This window comes from Xiphophorus couchianus, chromosome 6, assembly GCF_001444195.1.
Source record: "Xiphophorus couchianus chromosome 6, X_couchianus-1.0, whole genome shotgun sequence".
NCBI classification, from domain to species: Eukaryota; Metazoa; Chordata; class Actinopteri; order Cyprinodontiformes; family Poeciliidae; genus Xiphophorus; species Xiphophorus couchianus.
Window position 1 is genome coordinate 22,233,814 of NC_040233.1, and position 23,155 is coordinate 22,256,968.

The 23,155-nt window shown below is 37.3% G+C and overlaps 1 protein-coding gene across 14 annotated transcripts in view; it reads left to right on the forward strand.

Annotated features, from left to right (window-relative positions):
- Window positions 1-2,314: 2,314 nt before the first annotated feature.
- epb41l3b (erythrocyte membrane protein band 4.1-like 3b) overlaps window positions 2,315-23,155 on the forward strand; it is a 65,190-nt gene continuing 44,349 nt past the window's right edge. For 4 of the 14 annotated variants that reach the window (XM_028019906.1, XM_028019905.1, XM_028019908.1 and 1 more), the window contains exon 1: window positions 2,319-2,538. In XM_028019906.1, the coding sequence (XP_027875707.1) occupies window positions 2,496-2,538 (43 nt within the window). In that variant the 5' untranslated portion in view covers window positions 2,319-2,495. The other 10 variants (XM_028019896.1, XM_028019900.1, XM_028019901.1 and 7 more) reach the window with 6 other exon arrangements.

A 23,155-nucleotide genomic window follows, 5' to 3' on the forward strand; every position in this document is an offset into this window, starting at 1 on the left:
ATATTTACTGTCTTTACTGTTGTTTATATATAGTAACCTTGTTTTGGGATTTCTGCTACATAACTGGAACTTGTGGTTAATTGGCAACAGGCTTTTTAAAATGTATAAGTTGTATAAATAGAGCTGATTCATCAAGCACAGTGAAAATACAGTCATGATAGTACTTTCTGAGTAGAATAAGTAATATGTTTTTGTTGTCTTTAGCAGAAACAAACAGAGCAGCAAACTGTCTGCTGATTCAGATGGTTGGTAACCAAAGAAAATAAGAATGTCCTAATATATCAGTTGGCCACTGATGGCACTTCAGAGGATGTCTCTGTTCATTCAGCTCTGTTAATTGTTCAGCTGAATTATTTAAATTGTTTACAAGGCATTTAATATTAACAAATATTGGCATTTTTTAATTAAATTCTGCTGGGGTTTTTTCTTTTTGATGTCAAATGTTCATAGTAGCATCTTTTTGTTTTGGTGCAATATATATTTCTGTTTGGATTTTTTTGAGAAAACCAAGAAAAGATGCCTAGAAAGAAAAAGAAAAAGAAACCTACTTTTACAGCTACTGTAAGACAGTTAGCTGGCAACAACTTAGTTCTATAAACGGATCATTCCTGAGGGATTGAATCTTTTTACAAGTTGAGAAAGGGTTCATATGTTTTCTTTTATATCATTTGTGTTTTTTTGTTTTGAGTCAGTTCTGTAGATCTCCACACTGGAGGTTACACAATGCTATTAAAACGCTCAGAAGGGCAGAAAATCTCATTGGAAGCCGAGGACTTGGCTAACACCGTTGCTAAGTAGCTGTTATCATTGGGTTATAAACAAAGGTAGTGCTGGAGAGGAAAATCAAAGAATGACCTAAGAAGGACATCTGAGAGCCATTGTCATTGAAGGTAGTGTTCTGAACTGCATCCAGAAATACAAGCAAAATTGAACCAAGGAAACGAAAACATATTTTGTTAAATCAAAACCCCTCTAAGATGGTGGCTTTAATTAAAATGAGTGGACATATTTTTTGACTTGTAAAAAAAGTGAAGAGTGATTATGGATATGACTCATAAAATATTCCACAGAAACATCTATTAGAGCACAATTTGAGCAAATTATGCCACCATTCAGATTAAGAGTATTAGCTCTGAAATTAAACAAAAGTATCTAAACTTTTTCATATCATCACCTTTCTAAAATAATGGCCTAAGTCATGTTTTGCCAAAAGTGTTTTTTTTTGCTTATTTCATTTTTTTGGGAGGGGGAGAGGTGTTGATTTTTTTATGTGTTCTTTTTGTTGCTAAAATCACATTTGGCAGGAAAAAAAAAATACTTAGGCCATTAGTTTAAAGAGATGATAATATTTTACCACATAACCACAAACTTATTATACTTATTACTTACTTATAAAACTATTTTATTGGGATTTTTATGTGATAGACCAACATAAAATCATACATAATTGTGAAGAGGTTAAAAGAATGACAGATTGTTTCCCAGATTTTCCAACAAATAAATCTAAATTGCAGGCAAGGGGAGCATTAATCAGAAGAAAGCTATAAATATAAATGTCTCCAGATTTTTACAGACAAAGCAAACGAGTGAAAATGGAACTTCTTGATAGACATACAAAAAATGCTGAAAACTGAAAAAATTATAAAAATCTTTATTTTATTTGATCTTTCCAGAAATATGGAAAAAATGACAGCTTGGTATCTAACCTAGAAATATAAAACACATAGTTTGAAGATATTAAACATTAAATTACTTATAAAAGTAATTGATTTCCTTCTGTTGAAAATATTCTGTGCAGATGTTGCATAAAAACATTCAAAAGAACTGCTTAACTATGATTTCTTATTGCCTTTAATTGAAAAAATTAAAGGCAAGAGAATTGAACATATTTACAAGGTACCAGCTTTGCACCTCCTTTCCAAAAGTTTTGCAAAAATACAGCTAATAGTAAATGACAAAGTATTCTTCAAATTAAAAAACGGTTTCTGTTATGTGGTTTGAATTTCACTCATTTTAAATGTACAGTTGAATGACCATAAATTCTGCTTATCTATGTCTATGAAATAACTGTTACGGTGATGTAAACAGAACAGAAATTGAGGCTAAGTGAGAGAAATATTCACAAGAAGCTTTCAAATATTCATCTTTAAGCTTATTTTAGTTTCCAAACTTAAAGTGTGGCTCCAGCCTGATGCGGCCCCCTAGTGGTCATGTGGCATTCGGCTCTACATCAAGCACACTGCTGCTGCTGCCGGCCGCCAGCAGGGGGCACTGCGCGGAACATGACGTAAGAGTCCGTTGCTAACGTGGGTGTTTACAAGGTCCGGCGTTTCGAGCTCGAGGGGCGGGGTTACTCACTCCTTCTTTGGGGGAGGTTTACCAAAACTGAGCGCTTACAGGTGTCCGGTCCTTTGCACCCGGACTCGGTCGAGCCCCACACCGGGATTCCCATTCCCTCCGGTCGGTGACGCCGCTGTGTGACAGCTGCTTGTTTAATGTCAGGGGGATTTCGTTTCTTTGTCCCTCTCAAGACTCAAGGTAAAGGGATGAGTTTCAGTTTCGCATAAACGGTTAAGACAGCGTTGTGGATCATAGTTATTAACATGTGGATTCGTCTTTGTCCTCCCGCTGCAAACCACCGGGCTTTCCCCACGCACCGTGACGGGGCTGCTGTTTTCCTGGTGCCACGGAATGTGAAACGGTGAGAGCAAGTGTCCATTCACAAATGTTTCACGCAAAACGTCACGCAATCCAGACATCAGTTAAAAACACGTTAATGTCTCTTGTCAGTCAGCACTAAGCATGTGTGAGGTAACCGTCACTTTTTATTCAACTTCTTATTTAGCATTTAATGACTCTCTCTATATATATATATATATATATATATATATATATATATATATATATATATATATATTTAAAAAAAACATTTGTTGTGGCAGCAATCTGAATCTGAAGAAGATAACTTAATTGATAATTAAAAGTATAAAATATGCTGACTGTGATAAAAAACCAAGCAAATCCCTGGACTATTAAAGTCCATGACACGTTGCAGGCTCCTTAAAAGTGCTGATTGTCACGTCCATTCGCCTTTATCAGCTGTTTTCTTCTCTAAGGAGGTTTCTTAACTCTTCTTTTTATAACTGCTGAGAAAGCACTTAACCTTGGCTTCATTGATACACACACGCTGTCACCTGATTTAAATAAAAATCTGTGCTGGGCACATGCAGGCAGTTCGGAAATGGGAAGTTGTCACAGCGTGGGCTTCCTTTTTGAAGTTGACTAAGAATAGGAATGTAAATGGATCAGAGAAGGGAAGGTTCTTCATTTCGAAGGCCAGACCTTTTTAGAAAATCAGCCTAACTCACTTTGGGTATGCTCGGTCGCAGTGTAACCATTTCTCTTCTGTTATTCTTACAAACAAATTCGAATAAATACAAAATGCAGTTTTCAAATAATAATCTCAGTTATTAAATAAAAACAACTGTCCCTTTGTGAGAAAGTAACCACCCTTTAAATATAGGACCTGTCTGGCAACAGGAAGTAGACGAAAAGGGACCCAGTCACACTGGAAAAGTTTAGGAAGCAATTTTAATGGCTTTGGGACCCCAATAATTTTAAATTGTCTGTTTATGTTCAAAAAATGCTCCTTTGGGATAGTATTAAATAATTCTCAAAGAAGAGTGGGTGAAAATTACTACACTGTTATATAGAAGATTCTTCCAGTGAAGCCTTACAAGGTCAGTTCTAGGGCCTGGATAGTTTTGTTTCTCCCCAAATCAAATAAAATGATCATTTTAAAACATATTTTACTTAATTTCTCTGTCATTTCTGTTTAAAATAAAAATGTTGAAACATTAGTGTGACAAAACCAGAAGAAAAGTGGGCAAATCTCTAGCACTGTACTCTCGAAAGTATCTTTACTATCCTCTTTCAAAGAGTCTGAAGTTTCAGGCGGCTTGTTTGTTTCTCAGTCAAAAGCAGTTTCACCAGGTCAACGAGGTTGAATCACGATAGAGAATGTGGAGAACCGGGGAGATAAAACTGGGCCAAAGTCCGTGAGACTTGAAGTGTTGTCTGGTTGGTGGCAGCATGTGCAGTCTTGCCTGTTTGCATGGACCACTGATAGCTGGTAGCATTTGTAGTCTTTGAGGAAATTGTGCATGTAAAGTCAGCTCCTTGTATGCTAGATTATAGATAGATTTATGCGGAGAACTCTGGACTTTACTCTGCCAGCTATCCAAAGTCCAATAAATGTACCAATGAGTCCACATGTGAGCAGGACAGACATTTGTCCTGAGGATTCACAGAAATAATAAATGTAATCTCTTCTCCTTGCCTGTGCTCGCTGCATTAATAACAGTTAAAAAATTCATAGCTGGAGATAACTGTCTGACATCTTGGCTGTACCATAAACAAGACGCATGTTTGTTCCATCCAACTAATCAGGAGAATGTCTCGTCCTCAATTCATGTCTCACTTGATGTTTTGTACAACCTTGAACTGGTAACTATAGATTGTGAATTACTGTGCAGAGTTCATGTGCAAAATGTTCCTTATGGAGATTCCCTGTGAGGGAGAGGAATGTTTGCTGGGTTAGATCTTTTTTGTTGTTGTTGTTTTTTACAGTTTGCATCAAGTCGTGGCACAGATTTAGGTCTAGACTCTGACTGGGCCATTGAAACCCATAAATACCTAGATCTAAACAATTCTATTGGTCCTCTGGTTGGATATTGTATGTTATTAAAGCATACTATTGTATAATATGGTAAAAGTGTCTTGTTATGGGTGAAATCATCTGCCATTTGAAATAGAACTTCTTAAAAATAATACTAAGGAATTATTGACTTAAAACAAGCTCCTATATCTTGCTGAAAAGTTTCTTGGAAGTTAGATTTTGTCTTTTTTCAAGGGCACTAAGACATTTTTAGTAGGAACTAAACCAAAAACACTTGGTAAGATTTTCTGTTTTTGTAGTGCACCAGTCTATATTGATAATTATTGATTAGGTTTTTGTTTTAAATATCGGAAATTCTGCTGAACTAGTGACGTGACTTTTCCTCTTTTATTCACAATTTCCACTTGAGCTGTTGTACTTCACTCCATGCCGTTGATTTTTATTTTTAAGCAGCTTCGTGGCAAAACCTTAAACTGCTGCTGCGTCAGTTACTCAGCAGGTTGTTGCTAGGTAACCAAAGAGTGAGTGAGTTGCTAGGTAACCAAAGAAAGAGTAAGTTAGTTGATGCTATCTGCCTTGCTTAGCTGGCTGTGAGGTTGAGCAGCTAATGCCTTTCCTCTGCTGTGCAGTTCTGCATCAGAGTTCAGTGAAATGAATTATCTATTGACATTGATCCTGTGTATATAGTTATTGATTTATTGCCTAGCTCTACCGTGTTAGTTCTCCTCTACATTTCTGTGAAGCACTGTAGTTTTTTTCTTATTACTTCTTGGTGGATTTAATGAGAGCTAGTGTCCTAAAATGAGATTTTAGAACTATCTCTGCTGCGTTATAAACAAGCAGATGTAGCAAAGTTAAGACACAGATGCTTAAACTATATTTGGACTATAAAACCCCAAAGTTTCAGTTCCATTTTTTGAAAGCAAAGCCACACTCATCGTTTTTAGCAAGAAAACAATTGGATTGACTCTTTTAAAGATGTTTACGATGGAGTATTAGGGCCACGCTAATAATATAGAAATAATAAAACGCTAGAATAAAGTCATAAAATTACAAGAATAAAGTCGTACAAGAATGAAGTCGTAGTATTACTAGAATAGACATAATATTCTGACTTCATTCTCGTGATATTTTGAATTTATTCTTGTAATATTGACTTTATCCTTGAACAATTTTATTCTTGTATTTTTATTTTTTGATTGTTTTCCTTAGTATGGCCCTAATACTTCATTGTAGATTGGTGCTCTCTGAAAACAAAAAGTTACAAAATGTTGTCTTTTCTGCATATAGTCAGAGTTAAACTTATAGTAATGCTGCTCTGCAAACTAAAACTGAAAATATGCCATTTTGTAAGGTTATTCCTTGGCTGTAAATTATGTCATTCTTGCTTTTTTAACGTGAAAGATGTTGCGGGTGACCATGTTTCTGGTCCTGTTTTTTCCAAGCTGGGCCAATGCAACACAGGAAGGCTGTAATTATGGTTGAGCAGCCGGGAATTCCCCAATTCAGACTGAAAGGAGAATGAAGCATATATCTATAGGACCAACCAGGTAATGAAAAACATCGCAGTTTGAGCAGTTAAAGGCGTAGGTCTGCTGGAGATAGTCCTTTTAGCTCCTTTAATATTTTGTTAAACTGAAACATGCTTTTAGATTGGATGTTTTACTTTGGGTAAGACCATTTGCACTTCATGCACATTTAAAAAGGAAAACAAAAGCGTTTAATTTCATTGCAAGGAAGATTCGTCCACTTGTTTCTTAATATCTGCCTTGGAAATTGATGTAATTGCTGCAAATTCAGGTTAGTTCCTGGTCAATGGATCAGACATTTTCCAGGAAAGGAGGCTCTTATTGCTGCTGCTGCTGCTGCTGCTCTTTAGGGGTGTGACTTACAGGACTGATTCACTAAATGCTGGCTGCAGAAAGCAAAGCATGCCAAATATAATCCAATTAGACTGAATCAAATGCATGTAGATACATACTGACCTTTTTAAATCCTGCTTAAATATCATTATGTTGAGAGAAATTCTCCTTTCTGGCATCTTGAATGTCAAAAGGCTTGTATTTGATGCTTTAAATGTGGCATATTTTCATTTATTTTGGGATAAATAAGGAAAGAAGTGGCTACATGTCTCTGACCTTTAATTCAGTTTTATTCAATTAAAAACATAGACTGGAAAAGTCTGAGATTTGCACTATATTGTATAAATAGTATATCCTTCCTTTTGTCCTTCCCCCTCTCCTTTCCTTCATTTTGTTTCTTGTCTTCCTTTTACTCTGTGTTTTTTCCCTTCTTCTTGTCAGTCTGTCCTTATTTCCCTCTTTCTGTAATTCTTCTCTTTATATCCTTCATGTTTCCTTTTTACTCCCATTGTCTCCTTTCTTTCCTTCCTCAGGTCCTTTCTTCCATCTTTCATCCTTTCTTTTTGTTTTCTTCTTTTTTCATCCTTTTATTCCAACTCTCTTCTCTCTGTCCTTTCTTCAATTCTTCCCTACCTCATTTTATTCCTTTTTTTCCTCCCTCCTTTTTTCTGTCATTAATTTCTTTCCTTCGCTCCTTTTTCCCTTCCTTCAGTGCCTTCTTTTGCTCCCTCCTTCCTTTCTTTCTTTGTTGTTTCCTTCCTTCATTTCTTTCTTTGTTCTTTCTGTACTTCCTTCCCTACTTTCCTTTCTTTCTTTAATCCTTCCTTTTTTCTCATTCCTTCTTCCTATCTTTATTCTTCCTGTCTTTTTTCCTTCTTTGCTTCTCTTCCTCCATCCTTTCCTTCTTTGTTCCATCATTTCCTTTCTAACTTTATTTTCTTTCTGCCTCATTCCTTCCTACCTGCTATCCCATCTTCCTTCCTTTCTTTCATCCTTCATTTTTGCCTTTCCTTCTTTCCTTCCTCCATTCCTTTCCTTCTTTCTTTTTGTCTTCCTTTTCTTTCTGTTCTTCCTTCCTTTTTTCCATCTTTGCTTCCTTCCTTCCTCCATTCCTTTCTTTCCCCTTACCTTATTATTTCTTTCTTTGTCTTCCCTTCCCTTCTTTATTTTTTCATTCCTTCCTGGTATCCCACCTGTATTTATTTCTCTCCTTTCCCGTCTCCTTGCTTCCTCCAATGTTTCAATAAATTTAATATTTTTTCTGCACACTAAATGCCAAATGAAGCCGCCCGGCTCTGGTCATTGTCTCTGGTCATTGTCTCCGGTTCCTGTTGTCTCGGTTGGCCTGAGCAGATAACGTCTATGACTCAATCTCGCTGAGTGAACTGATAAGCTTGTTGGAAGGGTTCTTATCTCCCACCGTTGTTGGATCACTTGAAAGCGGCGCTGAGCCGATTCATCCCAATAAAGCTGCAGCTGTAAAGCGACGGTGAGTGAGAGCATCTTGACATGTGGCGATTATAGACGAGAGGCGGAGTTTAATTTCTGTCCTCAGATGGGATGTTGTGCAGCAATTGTTGAATAATTCAGATTTTCACTCACTTCCTGTTGGTTTGATGACAATGTTTGATCAGTATTTAAGATGTTTTTACCAATTACATTTTTACTCTTACTTGAGTAATTATTGCTACTTTTTACCTTTACTTGAGTAAAAATATGTTGAAGTAGCGCTACTCTTAGTTGAGATTCAACCCCATTCACATAAACATCAGTAAACATCTCCATATAGCCTTTTATTTTTTTCACTGGTTAGACTGAACACAGTAGCATTTATTTATTTGTCTTTTCAACAAAACTGGATGGTAGTAGCTCATAATCTCAGATTACCACACATGTTATTTTCATGTTTGATGGAGATACTTGGTTCATATCATAATTTATACACATTTTGCTAATAAAGAAGGCTTGTTGAGCTGCAACTAATGACTATTTTGTAATCAATTATTCTAACGATTATTCTGACGATTAATCGGATTTTAAAAATTGGCACTGCAGATTTTTTTGTTTTACCACGTTAGCTTTTATTGCACAATATTAAAAAAGCTTTAAATATGCAAATAAGCAAATAATTCCATTACTTTTCTGAATAAGAAAATAAACATTTTATTGCCTGGAAAGCAATTAAATGTTTGTTTTTTTATTTTTTATCTTAAATGCAAAATGTTGGATTTTTTTTGTAGTTTTTTCCTAATTACTGATCTGAGTTAGTTTAGCAAGTGGCCTTTTTTGGGGGTCTGTACACTTCGGTTAATGATTAATTGATTACTAAATTAGTTGATTATTTCAATAGTCGATTAATTAATCATGATCAATTTGATCAAGCGTTTCAACCCTAAATGCTTGTGCTTATGCTTCTAGAAATTTTCTCCCTTTCCATTTTATTGTAAATGAGAAAATAATGACCTTTCAACTTTCCAAAGGTTACAAATGCACAGCATATTTCTGATTGCTCCTGATAAGATATGCCTCCTATCTGTTGAACGTGAGCAGGGAGTGTCTGTAACTAATCTGAACTCATCTGCAGCTCTGAATGTGACCTTCGCTTTGGGCAAAAGGGTAGAAATGCTGGAAAGACTCGTCTAATGTGAGGTATGATTGGATGACAGTGTTGTCGAGGTTGGGGGTTGATTTGGGAGCTTTGGCCCAGCCAGAGGCACTGAAATAAGGCTCTAATTTCTCCTGCATATGGGCTGACCCGCAGCCTTTTGGAAGCTGGACAGTGGGGGATAATGGTCTTTTACTGGTAACTGAAGCCAGAAGACTTCAAAGTGGGATTTAGCAGCAAAACAAATCAGTCCTAACTAACTATTTGACTGATTTAAATAGTCAAATAGTTGGTTAGGACTGATTTGTTTTGATTTAGCAGCAAAACAACTCAGTCCTAACTATTAGTGTTACTATTCACAGCTTGAAAACGGACCTAACAACTATAAATGCATTGACATTTTCCTTTAAGGCTGTAGCTCTGTGTGAGAGCCATCTAGTATTATTTTGTGTTAGGATTTAATTGAATATACAGTTGGAATAACCCTCACAAAGTCTCCAGGGATGAGCAGGAAATGCTGGCTTGCATATTTCTGTTCCTCAAAATTAGATCATACGGGTTATTTGTTTGACACTGTCAGAAACACGCTTCCATATAACCATATAATTATGTTTTAACCAGGTGCCAGCTGAAGGCTCATGTCCGCTACTATGGAAATTAGATTACCCTAATGAGGTTCATAAGGTTACCCATCTTTGCCCATTTCCACAAGTTTACAGAAACTAAAGAGTAAAAATGTCTTTCTCAGCCAAATACCTCGTATATCTAACAAATTATAATTGATTTATCTGCTGAGTATGCTTGTTTAATAAATCTTTAACCAGGGCACCATGCATATGTTTTTGGAAAATACGAGGTTTCAAAACCTTTGGGGTAAGCGTTGCATGGTTCAGATGACTTCTGCCTTTTGTACGCAGCAGAAAAAAGTGAAGACATAAGCAACCGCATAAGCTAAGGAGAGTCCAGAGATCACATGCTGTCTGTCTCGTGTGGAATTAATCATTCTGCTGAACAAGCTCTGTGCTGCAGGCCAGGACGTGTCATAAACGTCCATGTACACTTATCTCACAGAGAGAGATGCCCAACAGGAAGAAGACACAATCTCAGAGTAGAAATATAGCCCAGCACGTGGCAAACATTTCTCTTTGGCCATCAGCTATCTGTCCAGTTATCAGCCTAATTAAAGTTTCATTAGATGATTTATCACCTTGCAAGATATTTGGGAGTGAAAGTTGCATTAGCAAAAAAATAAGCTACCCGAAAGGTGTGCGATTCTTATTATAAGAAAATAAAATATAAAAATTGCAATTATAAACCCTGGCATTTGTTTTAGTTTTAGATTAGCACTAGCAGTCTCTTTGATTTCCTTCTTCTTGCTTCAGATGAGAAGGAAATGCTTTTCAACTGGATCTGTGATAGTAATACTGATAGATGTTCTTACAAACAGTTTCAGTCAAATCAAATCAAGATATTTAAATTTAATTTATATTGTGAGATGACTCTGGAGCTAAAGTATATTGACATTTAAATATGTTGTTTAGGGTTAAGACATTAACATTAATTAATTACAGAAAATCAAATGAAGGCATTTAATTAGAGTGGAATGCTACAAACTGATATGTAATCAGAACTTGTGATTAAATTAGAAAATTTGAGATGTCCAGCTTTAAGTCAACGCAGCGCATAACCATCTGAGAGCTTCTTCTCTTTGCCATCTGTTTGGCCGTGGTGATTAATATGAGAATAATGTAACAGTCCTGGATAGCGTGAGTAATTTAAACTATGCTTTAGTGAGTAAACCTAACCAATGATAACTACTATAGAGCCTCAACATTTAGCATCTAAAGCCACAGAATATCAGAGACACCCTGATTATGTGGGGGGAAATAAAACATATAACAGCACATTTTAAATCCAGAACATTTTATTGTTTTTGTTTTTTATGCTGCATTGAATCTGCATAAAACTGCTGGTTTACTTGCTCTAAGAAATTTTAAATTTAACTGCATCAAAGTCTGTATAGTTGGATGATAAGATAACATTCTAGCTTACACAAAATCTAGATAGAAATTATTGTTATCATCATAAAACCAAAAGAAATATTGATTTTTGATTTAAAAAGAAATATTTAAGGACTTGTAATTAGGTCCTTAAATAATGCTTCCTTCATTAAGTGTAATTAAGGACTCTATTTAGTGCAAAACTAAAATAGTTTTTGTTTTTACTAACTTTAGCATACTTTTAAAAAATATTTATTATAGTTGCTCACACGAAACATGTGAGAAGGACGTTTATATCATGTTTAAAGCACACATTAAATTATTAATGCTTTCAGTTCAGTTGACAGCTTTTACCTCTGAGGTAGAGAGCAAGCATGGCCGGATATAATTAACATTTAATAAATTAAATTAATTTGTTAGCCATGATAAATTTGCTGCTGTTAGTTATGGCTGACTCACGGTTCATAGAGACTCGTATGTTAGCAAATAGACACATCAGAGTTTTTGAAAACTGATCATTGAGTTACAGGCATCTTATATCACCCTGTTTTTGGCTGAACTTGGTGTAATGTTTCGTTTGTAATGCAGCAACTAAGGTCTGTTTTTTTTTCCATGTTGCTTTTTTTATTTTAAGCTCATGTGACAACGAGTAATGTTCTGCTTCAACATTTTGAACCAACATTATCTTCCCCAAGGCTGTTTTTTCAGTGTTTCTGGCTCATAAAGCTTAAGTAACTTTGATAAACTAAAACATTTCTGACAAAACAGGTAGATACATTTTTTTCTCAATTGAAAATATATATATATATGTTTAAGAAGATTTCTGATTCTGCTGCCTTCAGATGTTGCAAATGTCTTGGAATTCTAAGGGAAAGGCCAGTGAAGTGGGTTTTGTTCCTCAGAGGCTCAAAATATATTGGGAGTAAATCAAATGTAGGAAGATGAAACTGAGATTGAAGGTGAGGCAAGCGAATTTAATCTGTTTGATTAAATTAGGTTGATGGTTACCTGAACGCTTGCAGACTGCGTCCTACACAAGTATTGGCGTCCCTTTTTAAACCCATGTTCTGTTTTTTTGCATAACGCTTCCTAGTTTCGTCTGGTTTAAAGCACAGTGTGGGTTTGCAAGTCAATTTGCATGCTGGATTTTATTTTGGGGTCTCATGAAAGGGGACAGAAAACAAACACACATCAAAATAATCTAATTTTTATTAGTAAAAGAAATATTGAAGGTCTTGTATCTCTTTATATTACAATTTCCACTATTTTGTGTCGGCTTACAGCATAAAAGTTTGATATAATATATTTTGTGGTAATTTTGTTAAATCACAAGGTATGAATACCATTCAAAGCACTTACGGTACATACTCCCAGCCTTAAAGTGGCTAATAAGTGTATCATATTATATTATAGGATGAAAGCTCAGTCAGTTATTACACAGTCTGGTATCATTTCGACAGCCTCCCACAGGTATCTCCTGTCTGAACAAAAGAAAATTGCACTTATTGTTGAAGCTACAGAAGCTCCAGATATGAAATTCTGCCTTCATAGCTGTTTAAGCAGCTGAACTTGCTTTTCGTACACCTATAACTTCTATGTTTTTTCCTCTGTGTACGATCTGAAACTTCGTTGTTGTGGTTGAGCTGGCTGCTCCAGCCCTGCTACACATAATAAGAGGCTGCAGAATAGTGGCTTCGCTGCGTTTGTTATTACACTAAGCCTCTCGGCAAAGCAAACCCGGGTCCCTGTCACTGTTCAAGGAATTTGCATCTGCAGAAGTGAAATATCTTAAGCTGTGCTGATCATGGCTGGTGGTGTGTCTGCATAATCTGCAGCACATGAAAGCAATTAGATGAAGGAGAAGTCAGAAGAGTGAGCGGGCTCCCGCTGTGTGGCAGGAGGCGAGACCCGAAAATCCTCAAAAGAAGCAGCCCACACTCTAATTAAAACTCGCTTCTGTGATTTTACATCCACACAAACATGGTCATACGAAACAGAGAGCAGCAGATGTTTATTTCCTCCTACAGACATGCTTATGCGCTAACCACCTCATGATGTGAGATAAATACGACTAACTATCCTGGGTCCCTTAACAGTTGTTGTTTTATTTCATATTTGCATAACCTTAGCTATGTTGGTGCAAAAATTTGATCAAGCTGTATACTTGGAGGGTGAATTTTTATGTTTTTGTCTTTCCCTAGCATTCTAGTGCCACTAACACGTATTTGAATGCTCTGCGATTACAGTTTATGTACTGTAGATCTACCAATACTTTAGTTGTTAAGCTGGCACTTTAAAGGGTTAAAGTTTAAAAATGTATATATTGAATATCTACTGTATGTGCGGGCAGGATTAAAAAGTTAATGACATTGATGAAAAATGAGAAAAATCCCATTGACACATATTTTATGGCAAACTTTAAAAGAACATTTTTGTATTACAAAATAAATAAACCCCCTAAAGTTAGATTTAACATAGAGTATTATATTGTATTTATAAATTGATAAATTCTCAGTTTTTAGATTCTTGCAAAAAAAGACAATTTTTTAAAAATGCCACAAGAAAACAAATTAATGCTCAAGATTTTTTGATTTATGTAAAGTTTAGAAAATAATCTCAGAAAATAAAAAATGAATTTTAAGCAACTATTTAAACATTTGTAATACGTGATTCTGTTTCATGTTTAGTTATGTCTCAAACGCAGTGGACTGAGCTGTTTGTCAGGTTTGAATGGTAACAGATCACATTGGAGAAAATTGGATGATTGTTTTAGTTTTCAGATGCAGGGGGCTTTGTCATTATGTCTTGCTTCCATCTTTAAAACATGTAGCTGTATTTCCATTCAAAAACAGCGCAGCACACCTGCTTTTGTTTAAAGCCGACTATTGTTTAGTGAAATTGGATTTTCACCTAGGTGTTGGCAACATTTTGTTTCCAGAGAGTCGTATCGACTATTTAATGGAATCAAAACGCCAAGCAAGTGTTTCTGAAGGTGGGCCGTTTGGTCTCTTGGTTTTTACAACACAGCAAGAAAGTTTGGGGGTCCAGATACCAGTTTACATCATTTCCCATTTGGTTCTCTAGTTTTCTTTATCGGTCGAAAAACAGACAAATTAGGATAACTGGACACGCTAATTACATTACAACAACAAACCTCTGTGTGTTTTTATTGGGATTTTTGTGATCAACCAACACAATTTTTTTTTTTAAAAACAACCAAGTAGAGTATTAGCACCAAATAGAAAATGATGTTTTTGTAAATAAATATCTGAACAGTATAGGGAACATTTGTGTTTAGCCCCCTTAATCTTTATACTCCTAAATAAAACCCAGTGCAACCAGTTCCCTTCAGTAGCCACCTAATTAGTAAATGGAGTTGACCTGTGTGTAATTTAATCTTAGTAAAAATCCAGCTGTTCTGTGATGGTCTGAGGTTTCATAGAGAATATTCGAGAACAAACAGCATCATGAAGAACAAGAAGCACAACAGAGACAGGGTGTGGAAACAACAAAGTCTGTGGTTATAATGGGAAAAAAATGAGAAGGACAGGGGTGTGTATTTCTTTTCTGCTACTTCATAAGGCCCAACTTCAGTGATATAACTGACTTTAGAAATGACCTGTTACATTCCACACATAAATCAGTCTAACCCAATCACATTTCCCTAAATAGACATGACTGTAGCTGTCTTTGTCCACAGAAGCAGCAGGCCCCATGCCATAAATTAGTCTGCCCAGCGTGTTCATAGATGGCAAGAAAAATTAGTAAAATGTATGTTTGTTTTGATTATTTCTTTATTGCAACAATGCTTCTTGGCAATAAATTTGTGACCATTGGGAAACCTGTTTATTTCCCCTTAAATGGGGCCACATTTGTGGTCTGTGGGTTGAGCAGCAGAGCCGAGTTTATGGGTTGAGCCCATGAAAAACTTGCCAGTTCCTGTCTGCCAAAACCAAGCAGATCATTCTGTTATTGAGTCTTGTTTGGTGCTTTTTATTGGATTGGACAATTGCAGTGTGAAGAAACAAGACATGTTGGCAGTTTAGCAGTACATTAATTTAACAAACATGTGCCTTAAGCTGCTGTTATTCCTTTGTGCACATTCGCTCTAGGACGTAGCATTCTATGCAGACTTATTTTAAACTGTTCATGTCAAAGTAGTAGTGTGTCAAACTTGTTGCTATTTAACAGAAGAAGAATCCATCAAGGAAGTGCATATCTAATATAAAGAAGTATAGAAATTCTCGACCACAATCCATTTCTTCTGCTAGCGCAGAAATAGAATTACAACCTAAGCAACCTAAGAGTTTGCTTAGTTTGTATTTACCCAGAATGCTCTGCGTGATAATCTACTTCCTGCTTTTGGAGTGGTCTCTGGTCCACTTGGTATTCACATATGCATCTGAACTGCACCAGAGTTCACTTCAACCAAACGGAGAGCGAGGTTTTTAGGCGACCAGAGTTGGCTTTGTTCAATTCACTCTTTCCCAACTTTCACAGTTTCCCAAAACTGGACTTTTTGGGCAAATGAATAAAGCAGATTAAACAGGACTGGTGTGAATTCGCCCTAACAGTGTAGATTGGCCATTTTTGCTAAATCGAATCTTGATATTTATGCATTGTAATTGCTTCTAATCAGTCCCCCCCCATGTCATCTCACTGCCTCCACCAAAAGCTGTTTGTTGCTGGAAGGGGCATTTGTGACGTTTCTCAGCCGGCTTAACCCTCAAAAACACTTTCCTTACACATGTGGCACCATTTAATGGAAATCCAGCTGCCAAAAAGGAGAGAGTGTGGCCAAATTGTTGGTGGTGCTGCCAAACATAATGCCCTGGTTGTCCTGATATCCCACAATCCCACTGTGAGCCTCACAGAGGAGTGTGATAGGCTGCTGAGGAGGGGAACTGCAGCACAGTTCGTGGCGCTGTCAGGAAGCAGAAGCCCACTCTGAATGAAAGCGGCTCCCAGAACCAGCTGAACAGGACGCTGCGTCTGGTAACCAACCTCTCTGTTGTTATATTAGCTGTTTTTTATGTCTAAACTCCCTTTTTGGTTTTATGAGACGTTCCCGGCTCGTTGTGTCCTTTTTTTTTTTTTAAAAAAAATGTCCTGTTTCTGGCCGCGGACGGTGACCCGTGATGTAGCGTGATGTGGAGTATTTTCCACTGAATTCAGGCGGAGAAAAGTGGAGTGGTCGCGGCTCTTCTGCTCAGAAAACACGGGCTGTGGATGTTTATACGCCACAGTTTGGCTGTGTGACACGGTGCTTTTCAGCTGCTCGCAGCGCCCAATGTTTTATTGAGGAAAGTCCGAGGCTGGCTCGGCGAAGTAAGCTAACGTTTTCAAGTTTCGAGACGGACAGCGGGGGGGGCAAAACGCCGCTTTTCCCGCACCTCCAACCGCGGATTTACGTGTAAATACGGAAGGCAGCTGAGCCGCAACGAGAGGCTGTTGGATGTAGACACAGAAAGTGGTGTATTACGGCCGGTTAAAGCGACGTACTGGGCTGTTTTTGATCTGCAGTGCGGAAGGCGTGGCTACGGCGGCAGGATGACACGGTCTGGATCCTCTTTTAGCATCCCTCCATCCCTGAAGGCTCGGCAGCAGGCGGCTGCTCCCGGCCTCTGCCTGGACAATTTAATTAAAATGCACGGTGACATACTGTTGCAGTAGCAATCTAGGGAGAGAGGAAATAGTGTGGGGTTTGTTTGGAGAGGTTTAGTGGTTTATTCACTCAGGTTGCGCCGTGCAGACCGCCAACTCAGTTCAAAAAATATTTCATTAATCTCAAAGGGAAGTTAAATGTTGTTGTAACCCCTATTATCTAAGGTTGTTGTAGATGCGGATGGCTGTGGGCAGCAAAGATCTCCTGTAGCGGTTTGTGTCACAGTGGCTGTAAAGAAGCCTCTGACTGAAGACAGACATTCTGCTGTAAAAAAGATGGTAGGACAAGCGTGCACTCACTACAACAGATTTATAAAAGATCTGCAGCATCTATTAGATGCATTGTAACAGTCCAGAGGTTCTTGGTTCCAATAACGAAACACCATAATCCGTCTTTTTTAGTATTAAAACACAAATATGTGACATGCAATATAAATTTACTTTCTTTTGTATTTATATTTTTACAGTAAAAATAGCTAACATGCCTAGTTAATACATTGATTACTAGCAATGGATTAATCAGGTATTTTGGTAAAATTTTGTAAAGGTAAACATTTTGTTGAAAGAGCAGTTTACCGACGCACACAGCTGAAATAATATGTGCTCCTCAATTTGTATTTAAATTTCTGAGAAGCTGTGGCCAATCCCTTGGATTTTTAGATATTCAGCAAATTATCATAATGTGGTTTATATTTCCTCACATGGAGCTGGGTTGGTTTGCAGAGCTTTTCTCTTTAGCAAATCTTTATTTTAAAACTGCATTTTCTACTTTTTAATGCCAAAAAACAAAACAAAAACAGTAGAAAGCTGTCAGGGGGCAAATACTTTTCACAACCCCACGAAGGATTAATACAAAGTATTATTAGGGGTGTGCTATAAACAAAATGAAAAAACTAAATTACAAGGATGAACTCGTACGAGAAATAAAATTATGTTATGAGAATAAAGTTGTAGTATTACGAGGATAAAGTTGAAATATGTGAATAAAGTTGTAATAATACAATAATAAAGTCATATGACATTAGACTCAATACTATGATTATTCTTCAGTCTCGTAATTTTCTGACTTTATTTTCAAAATTTTCTGACTTTATTCTCTTAATTTTGTTATTTTTTTATTTTCTTAGGGGGGCCCTAACACTCGGATTTCTTGTTATTTTCTGTTTCTCTTATGAGCTAAACTTCCCTGAAATGCTTTTTATTCTTAATAACAGCTGACGGTGTTAGCAGTGAGGTCACAGCTGATTTGCAGATTGCTCATAGTTAATCTTATGAAATGTGTAAAGCCTTCTGGCGTCTCTCAACTCCTCTGTAAGAAGTTACTGGCTTCTCATCAATGTTTAAATCCATACCTCTAATCTTGCGTAGAAACAAAAATATTTTTTTCTTTGTCTAAACAGTGGAACAGCTGGACTGAATGGAGTCGACTGCGATCCTCCACATTCCCTCCGACACGCAGTCGGCTTGAATTGGCTCCCTGTTGAACCCCTAAACGCCTCGGTGCAAAAATCAGCAATGCTAAGAATGTAAACGCAGCAATGTGAGCTGACAGGATTTATGGCCTCCTCAGCGAAAACAGCGCTCTGCTTTGAGTCACCTTCATGTGACCAGACTGTCTTCCCTGAAAATGTGCTCTTAGAAGTGCCACTCCAAGTCTGTTTGGACACAGCCTCAAATTAGCATGTCTGGATTCAGTTAGAGCAGAAATCTGGGGAATAAATACCCAAATAAGCTCTTTTTTCCCAACTTAATTAATCAAGGAGACTGTTAGTTTTTGGTGTTACACAGCAGCTTTGTCTGGCTGATCGGATTGAACCTGTTGCCAAAGTTTAGCTACTTTTCAGATTCTTGCTTGAAACTTGTAGGACAAACATCATCACCAGTGTTGCTCTTTATTTATTTTTTTTAAGTGAGAATACTTTGCTCTCCTTCCATTGTGTTCCTGCAGCTGTGGAGAAAAGCAGCTGCAGTTTTTATGAGCTGCTTGCAAATGTGCAGCTTTGTCCGTGTAACGTGTTAAAAGGCCGTGAACTGTGTGGGAAAGCAAACAAGACATTCTGTCTGTGCCAACTTGCTGCACAGCCTTCATGATTCTGGATGTATCTGAAATCTCGTCAGACTTGCTCTCTTCAGTCTGGTTAGACGGTAGATTTTCCTCTGCAGAGCAGCGGCATCCAGTTGTGAGGGTTCACTGTTAATGGTTGGTTTTTCAGTCCCAGTTTCAGACTGGTTTTTACAGCCCGACAGCAGAAATTTAACTGAGCAGCCTAATAAAAGTTTGACTGATTTAAAAACCACCATCCATCTGACTCATTGTGTAGATATTAATTACATGGCTGAATTTATACATTCTAGTTGCCAGTATTCTGCTAATGTTGTAAGAAATGCAACATTCTTACAATTTTTAGACTTTACAAGCTTTTTAAATTCTAAAAGTTAAATGGCTTTTGCTTTGGTGGCGTTTCTCTTAACTCAATCTGGGAAGAAATGTGAAAGAAATCCAGATTATGACAATAAAAGTCTTGTGCATTGAATAAATTCTGAAATTATAGCTGCACAATAGTAGGAAAATATGCAACTGGGATATTGTTGGAAAATATTGCGATGATTTCTCGACTGTGATCAACCGAGATTATCGTCTCATCTTTTCTATCGTCACGGCGTTCGTAGTCCACCACAAAGAGTTTCAGCATCTAAGTCACTAAATTCAGCATCTGGTTTGGGAATAAAATGTATTTTTTAACTATTTTACTGGCATCCACACCATTTGTATTGTGCGGCCAATAAATAAATTAAAAAATTGTTGTTCTTGCATTTAGCGATAATAAGTATCCTTTGCAGTCCTAACTGATTTAAAACAGATTTTTTGTTGTTGTTGTTTTCAACCTCTGTAAAAGTATGTAGGAAAACATTTGTATATTCAGATACTTTTCTTATTCCATTTTGTAAAAGTCTAATCCACCTGTCTATCCTTCTGACTGGCTGCTCATCCTTTCATTCATTCATCTAGACTCTGTTTTCTTTTGCTGGTTCCTTATTTAAAGCCAGGCTACTACAGGAAAGGCTTCCATAAATTCCCAGTGAACTTTTTTTTTTTGACTGTGTGGAGAAAGCCCTGCAGGTTTTTCTGCTGAGTCACTTTTCCCTGTGTTTAGCCGTGATTGAGTAATGAATTATCTTTGCTGGTTTTATAGAAAGTTCCATTTACTGCGCTGAAAACAGACCTGAGTTGTTTTAAATCTGAGTTTAAAGAGGCAGGACTGAACCATAGAGATGCCTGGAGGTTATTTAAGGTTTCGCTCACGCAGCAGGTCTTAATGCTCAATTCTTTCCTCAGTTTTTTTTCATGGTCGTTCTTACAACTGAATGATGTGATTGCAATCAGACTTCCATGCACAGAAGTATTGTCACAAAATAATAATAATAACGTTCTCTCACTTTCTACAAAAACCTGGATGATAAAAGTCTTCAGTTTGGTGTTTTGATCTCAACAAGCCTGCTTTTTTTTTTCTTGAAAGATAATTTTGTTTACAGAGACTTAGTATCCTTTTTATCCTGGTGTTTTGTTTATTAATTTTAATATTTCAAATTACTTCCAGTTCCAGTGTTAAACGTTAATCAGAAATTAACATTTGTTAATCTTTGAGAGGGCGTACTTGCATTATTATGCTATTACCAATATTTTACTTTAAAATGTTCTTAAAACAACAATATTATTGTTTGTCGCAATAACTTTTGGGACGATTTACAATGATAGGCCTGTTGATTGTCTAACTTTTTGAAATGTATCTGCAGGTTTGGGACTATAATCAGTTTTTGATTTATTAGGTTTTTGTCATTTGAATCCATTTGGACTTTTTCTACTTCTAAATTTTGAAGTTATACAACATTGAAGTAAAAATATACAGCTCTGTAAAAATTTAAGAGACCATTTAAAACTATCAGTGTCTCTGATTTTACTTTTTATAGATATATGTTGGAGTAAAATGAACGTTGTTCTTTTATTCTATGAACTACTGACATGTCTTTGAAATTACAATCAAAAATTTAGTATTTATTTGCAGAAAATAACAAAAAAGATGCAGTGTCTTCAGACCTCAAGTAATGCAAAGAAAAGAACTTCATATTCAGTTAGAAACAACAATACGAATGATTTAACTCAGGATAACCATGAGGTTTTCAGTGGAGTTTAATGCAGTGGACTCTGGCATTAAACTAGAGTTTTAATGCCAGAATACAGCTTTTTTCCAGAGCTGTATTTGTATTTATCAGTAATCCTAACAAATATTGCAAATTAACCTTGTTTCCAATAAGTGTTGCACTTATTTAGAAAGAGTTAGACCTTTGGCTGCTGAACAGTCGTCATATTTGAGCGTCCAGCGCAGCCTGGCGGTTTCCTGTTACAGCAGCCGTTTGGTGTGACAGCTGTCCGTCCTGCAGCCATGCAGACGGGGTCTCAACATGGACTTCAGGCCTGCTCAGGATGGGTCCCAGCGTGTCAAAAAACGACAAGTATTCTCCCCCCCTACCGGGGGGGAAGGGCTGGATTGGCAGAGACCAGTCCAGCTGTGACTTAGTTGGCTAATGGCGGCCAGCACAGATGGCAGCGCCCACGTTCCTCACATGAACGCATGCGGGTTGACATGCACGCGACGGGCCGCTTTCCAGCAGTATGCAGAACAATCGCAAGTGGAGCTTAAAATGGAGGTTTGCATGCATGGACGGCACATTTAGTGTCAGTGACCAATTATGTAATGGAGCTTCATTCCGATCAGCCTCCGCCACAGCGTTAGGAAGGACACTAAAGTGACGTCCAGCTAATGGCGTGTCAGCGGTGCCAGTCACTGTGAATTTACTCCTCCTGTTAACGTGGATAAGTCTCATCAGAGGAGTATTATCCACTATCCGCCTTCCTCTGGTCCTGCTTTAATAACCAACTTACAATTAGGCTACACGGACTCAGGAGAAGTCAGTTAGTGAATGCCAAAAGTCTCCATGCAAGTTGTCAATGTTGGATTTAAGCTGCGGCAGCAGAGTGTGGGGGAAAAAATAAACTACAATCTTATTGCTTCCAAATGAGTGAATGATGCACCGGATTCATTTAATCCTATTTGGTCCTATATAAACCTCTGGGACACAACAAACGGTCAGCAGAAAAATCTTTAATTGCATCTCCTTAAAGGGCTTACTGCTTTTATTTTGAAGGCGACATCTGTCTCTTCTCTGTTTGCGTTCTTGTAACACCAAAGGGGCTGATGCAGATAACGTTTTAATAACCTGAACATCTTGGTGTATTTACCCAGAATGCCTTGCGCTGTACCTGTAGACTTGGTCCACAAGCGTTCACATAAGAAACCGAGGTTTTTATGCGGATGAGAGTTTTGGTATTTTTGGTCCGCATCAGAGTTCGATTAGACAATCACGCCTCCCCAAACAAACCAAACTGTCCAGACAAACAAACCAGAGTTCAGTTAAAGTGAACCAAACAAAACCGCTTTAATTCATAAGCTGTAGAAATAGTTGCTCTTCTTTTACAAGTAGAGTTTCCTTTCCACAATTATAGATCCGCGTTAATTAGATGTGAAACTTTCCTGTGTTCTTGAGAAGCTTCAAAACAGCAAAACATTCAGTAAACTTGCATGGTAAATGTTTTCTCAAGCAAGCATTTACTAAATTTACCTTTGTCTGTACTTAATATTAAACAATTGTCTGTAATCAAAGGCATTAAATGCGTTGTGAATGCAGCTTTTCAGTGCACAATGTATGCGGCGGTCCCATTGCGAGGAGCAACACACAGGACTAGTGTTCATGCTCTTGTGTGGCCCTGTGAAGAGCGCCTGTCACCAGTGACTGAACGTATTCTTCTTCAATTTCTATGGTGCTAAGATGTTCCTCTCACCCCTCCCTCCATAATTCCTGTTTCTTGCGGGGGTTAATGGATGCAAAGGTCGACTGTCAGCTGGTTTCTACGTGACACGAGGAAGCAGAGGCTACGATTGCTAATTTTGACTGAGTTCACCTCAATGCTGCCTTAAATATTTATTTTTTATTTTTTTGAAAGTCAGGGTTGGAAAGTGAGTCTTTTGGCTCAGTGATTCCTTCGCATTGATTTGAGTCAGGCTTGCTGTCTGGATCCGATAATCTTTATAGGGGTTTTATAGCATCGAAGGTTGACAAGAGTCAGATCAGCATGTTGCGTTCACTGACCCTTGGAAATGAAAATTCATACTTCTGGCTTCCCTCAAGACTCGAGATTTATTGCTGCTTTCAGTCAACGCTTAATCGCTTGCTGTAGTCGAGTTCTTTGGCTTCTTGATTCCAAACAATCCTTGTTTTAATTAATTCC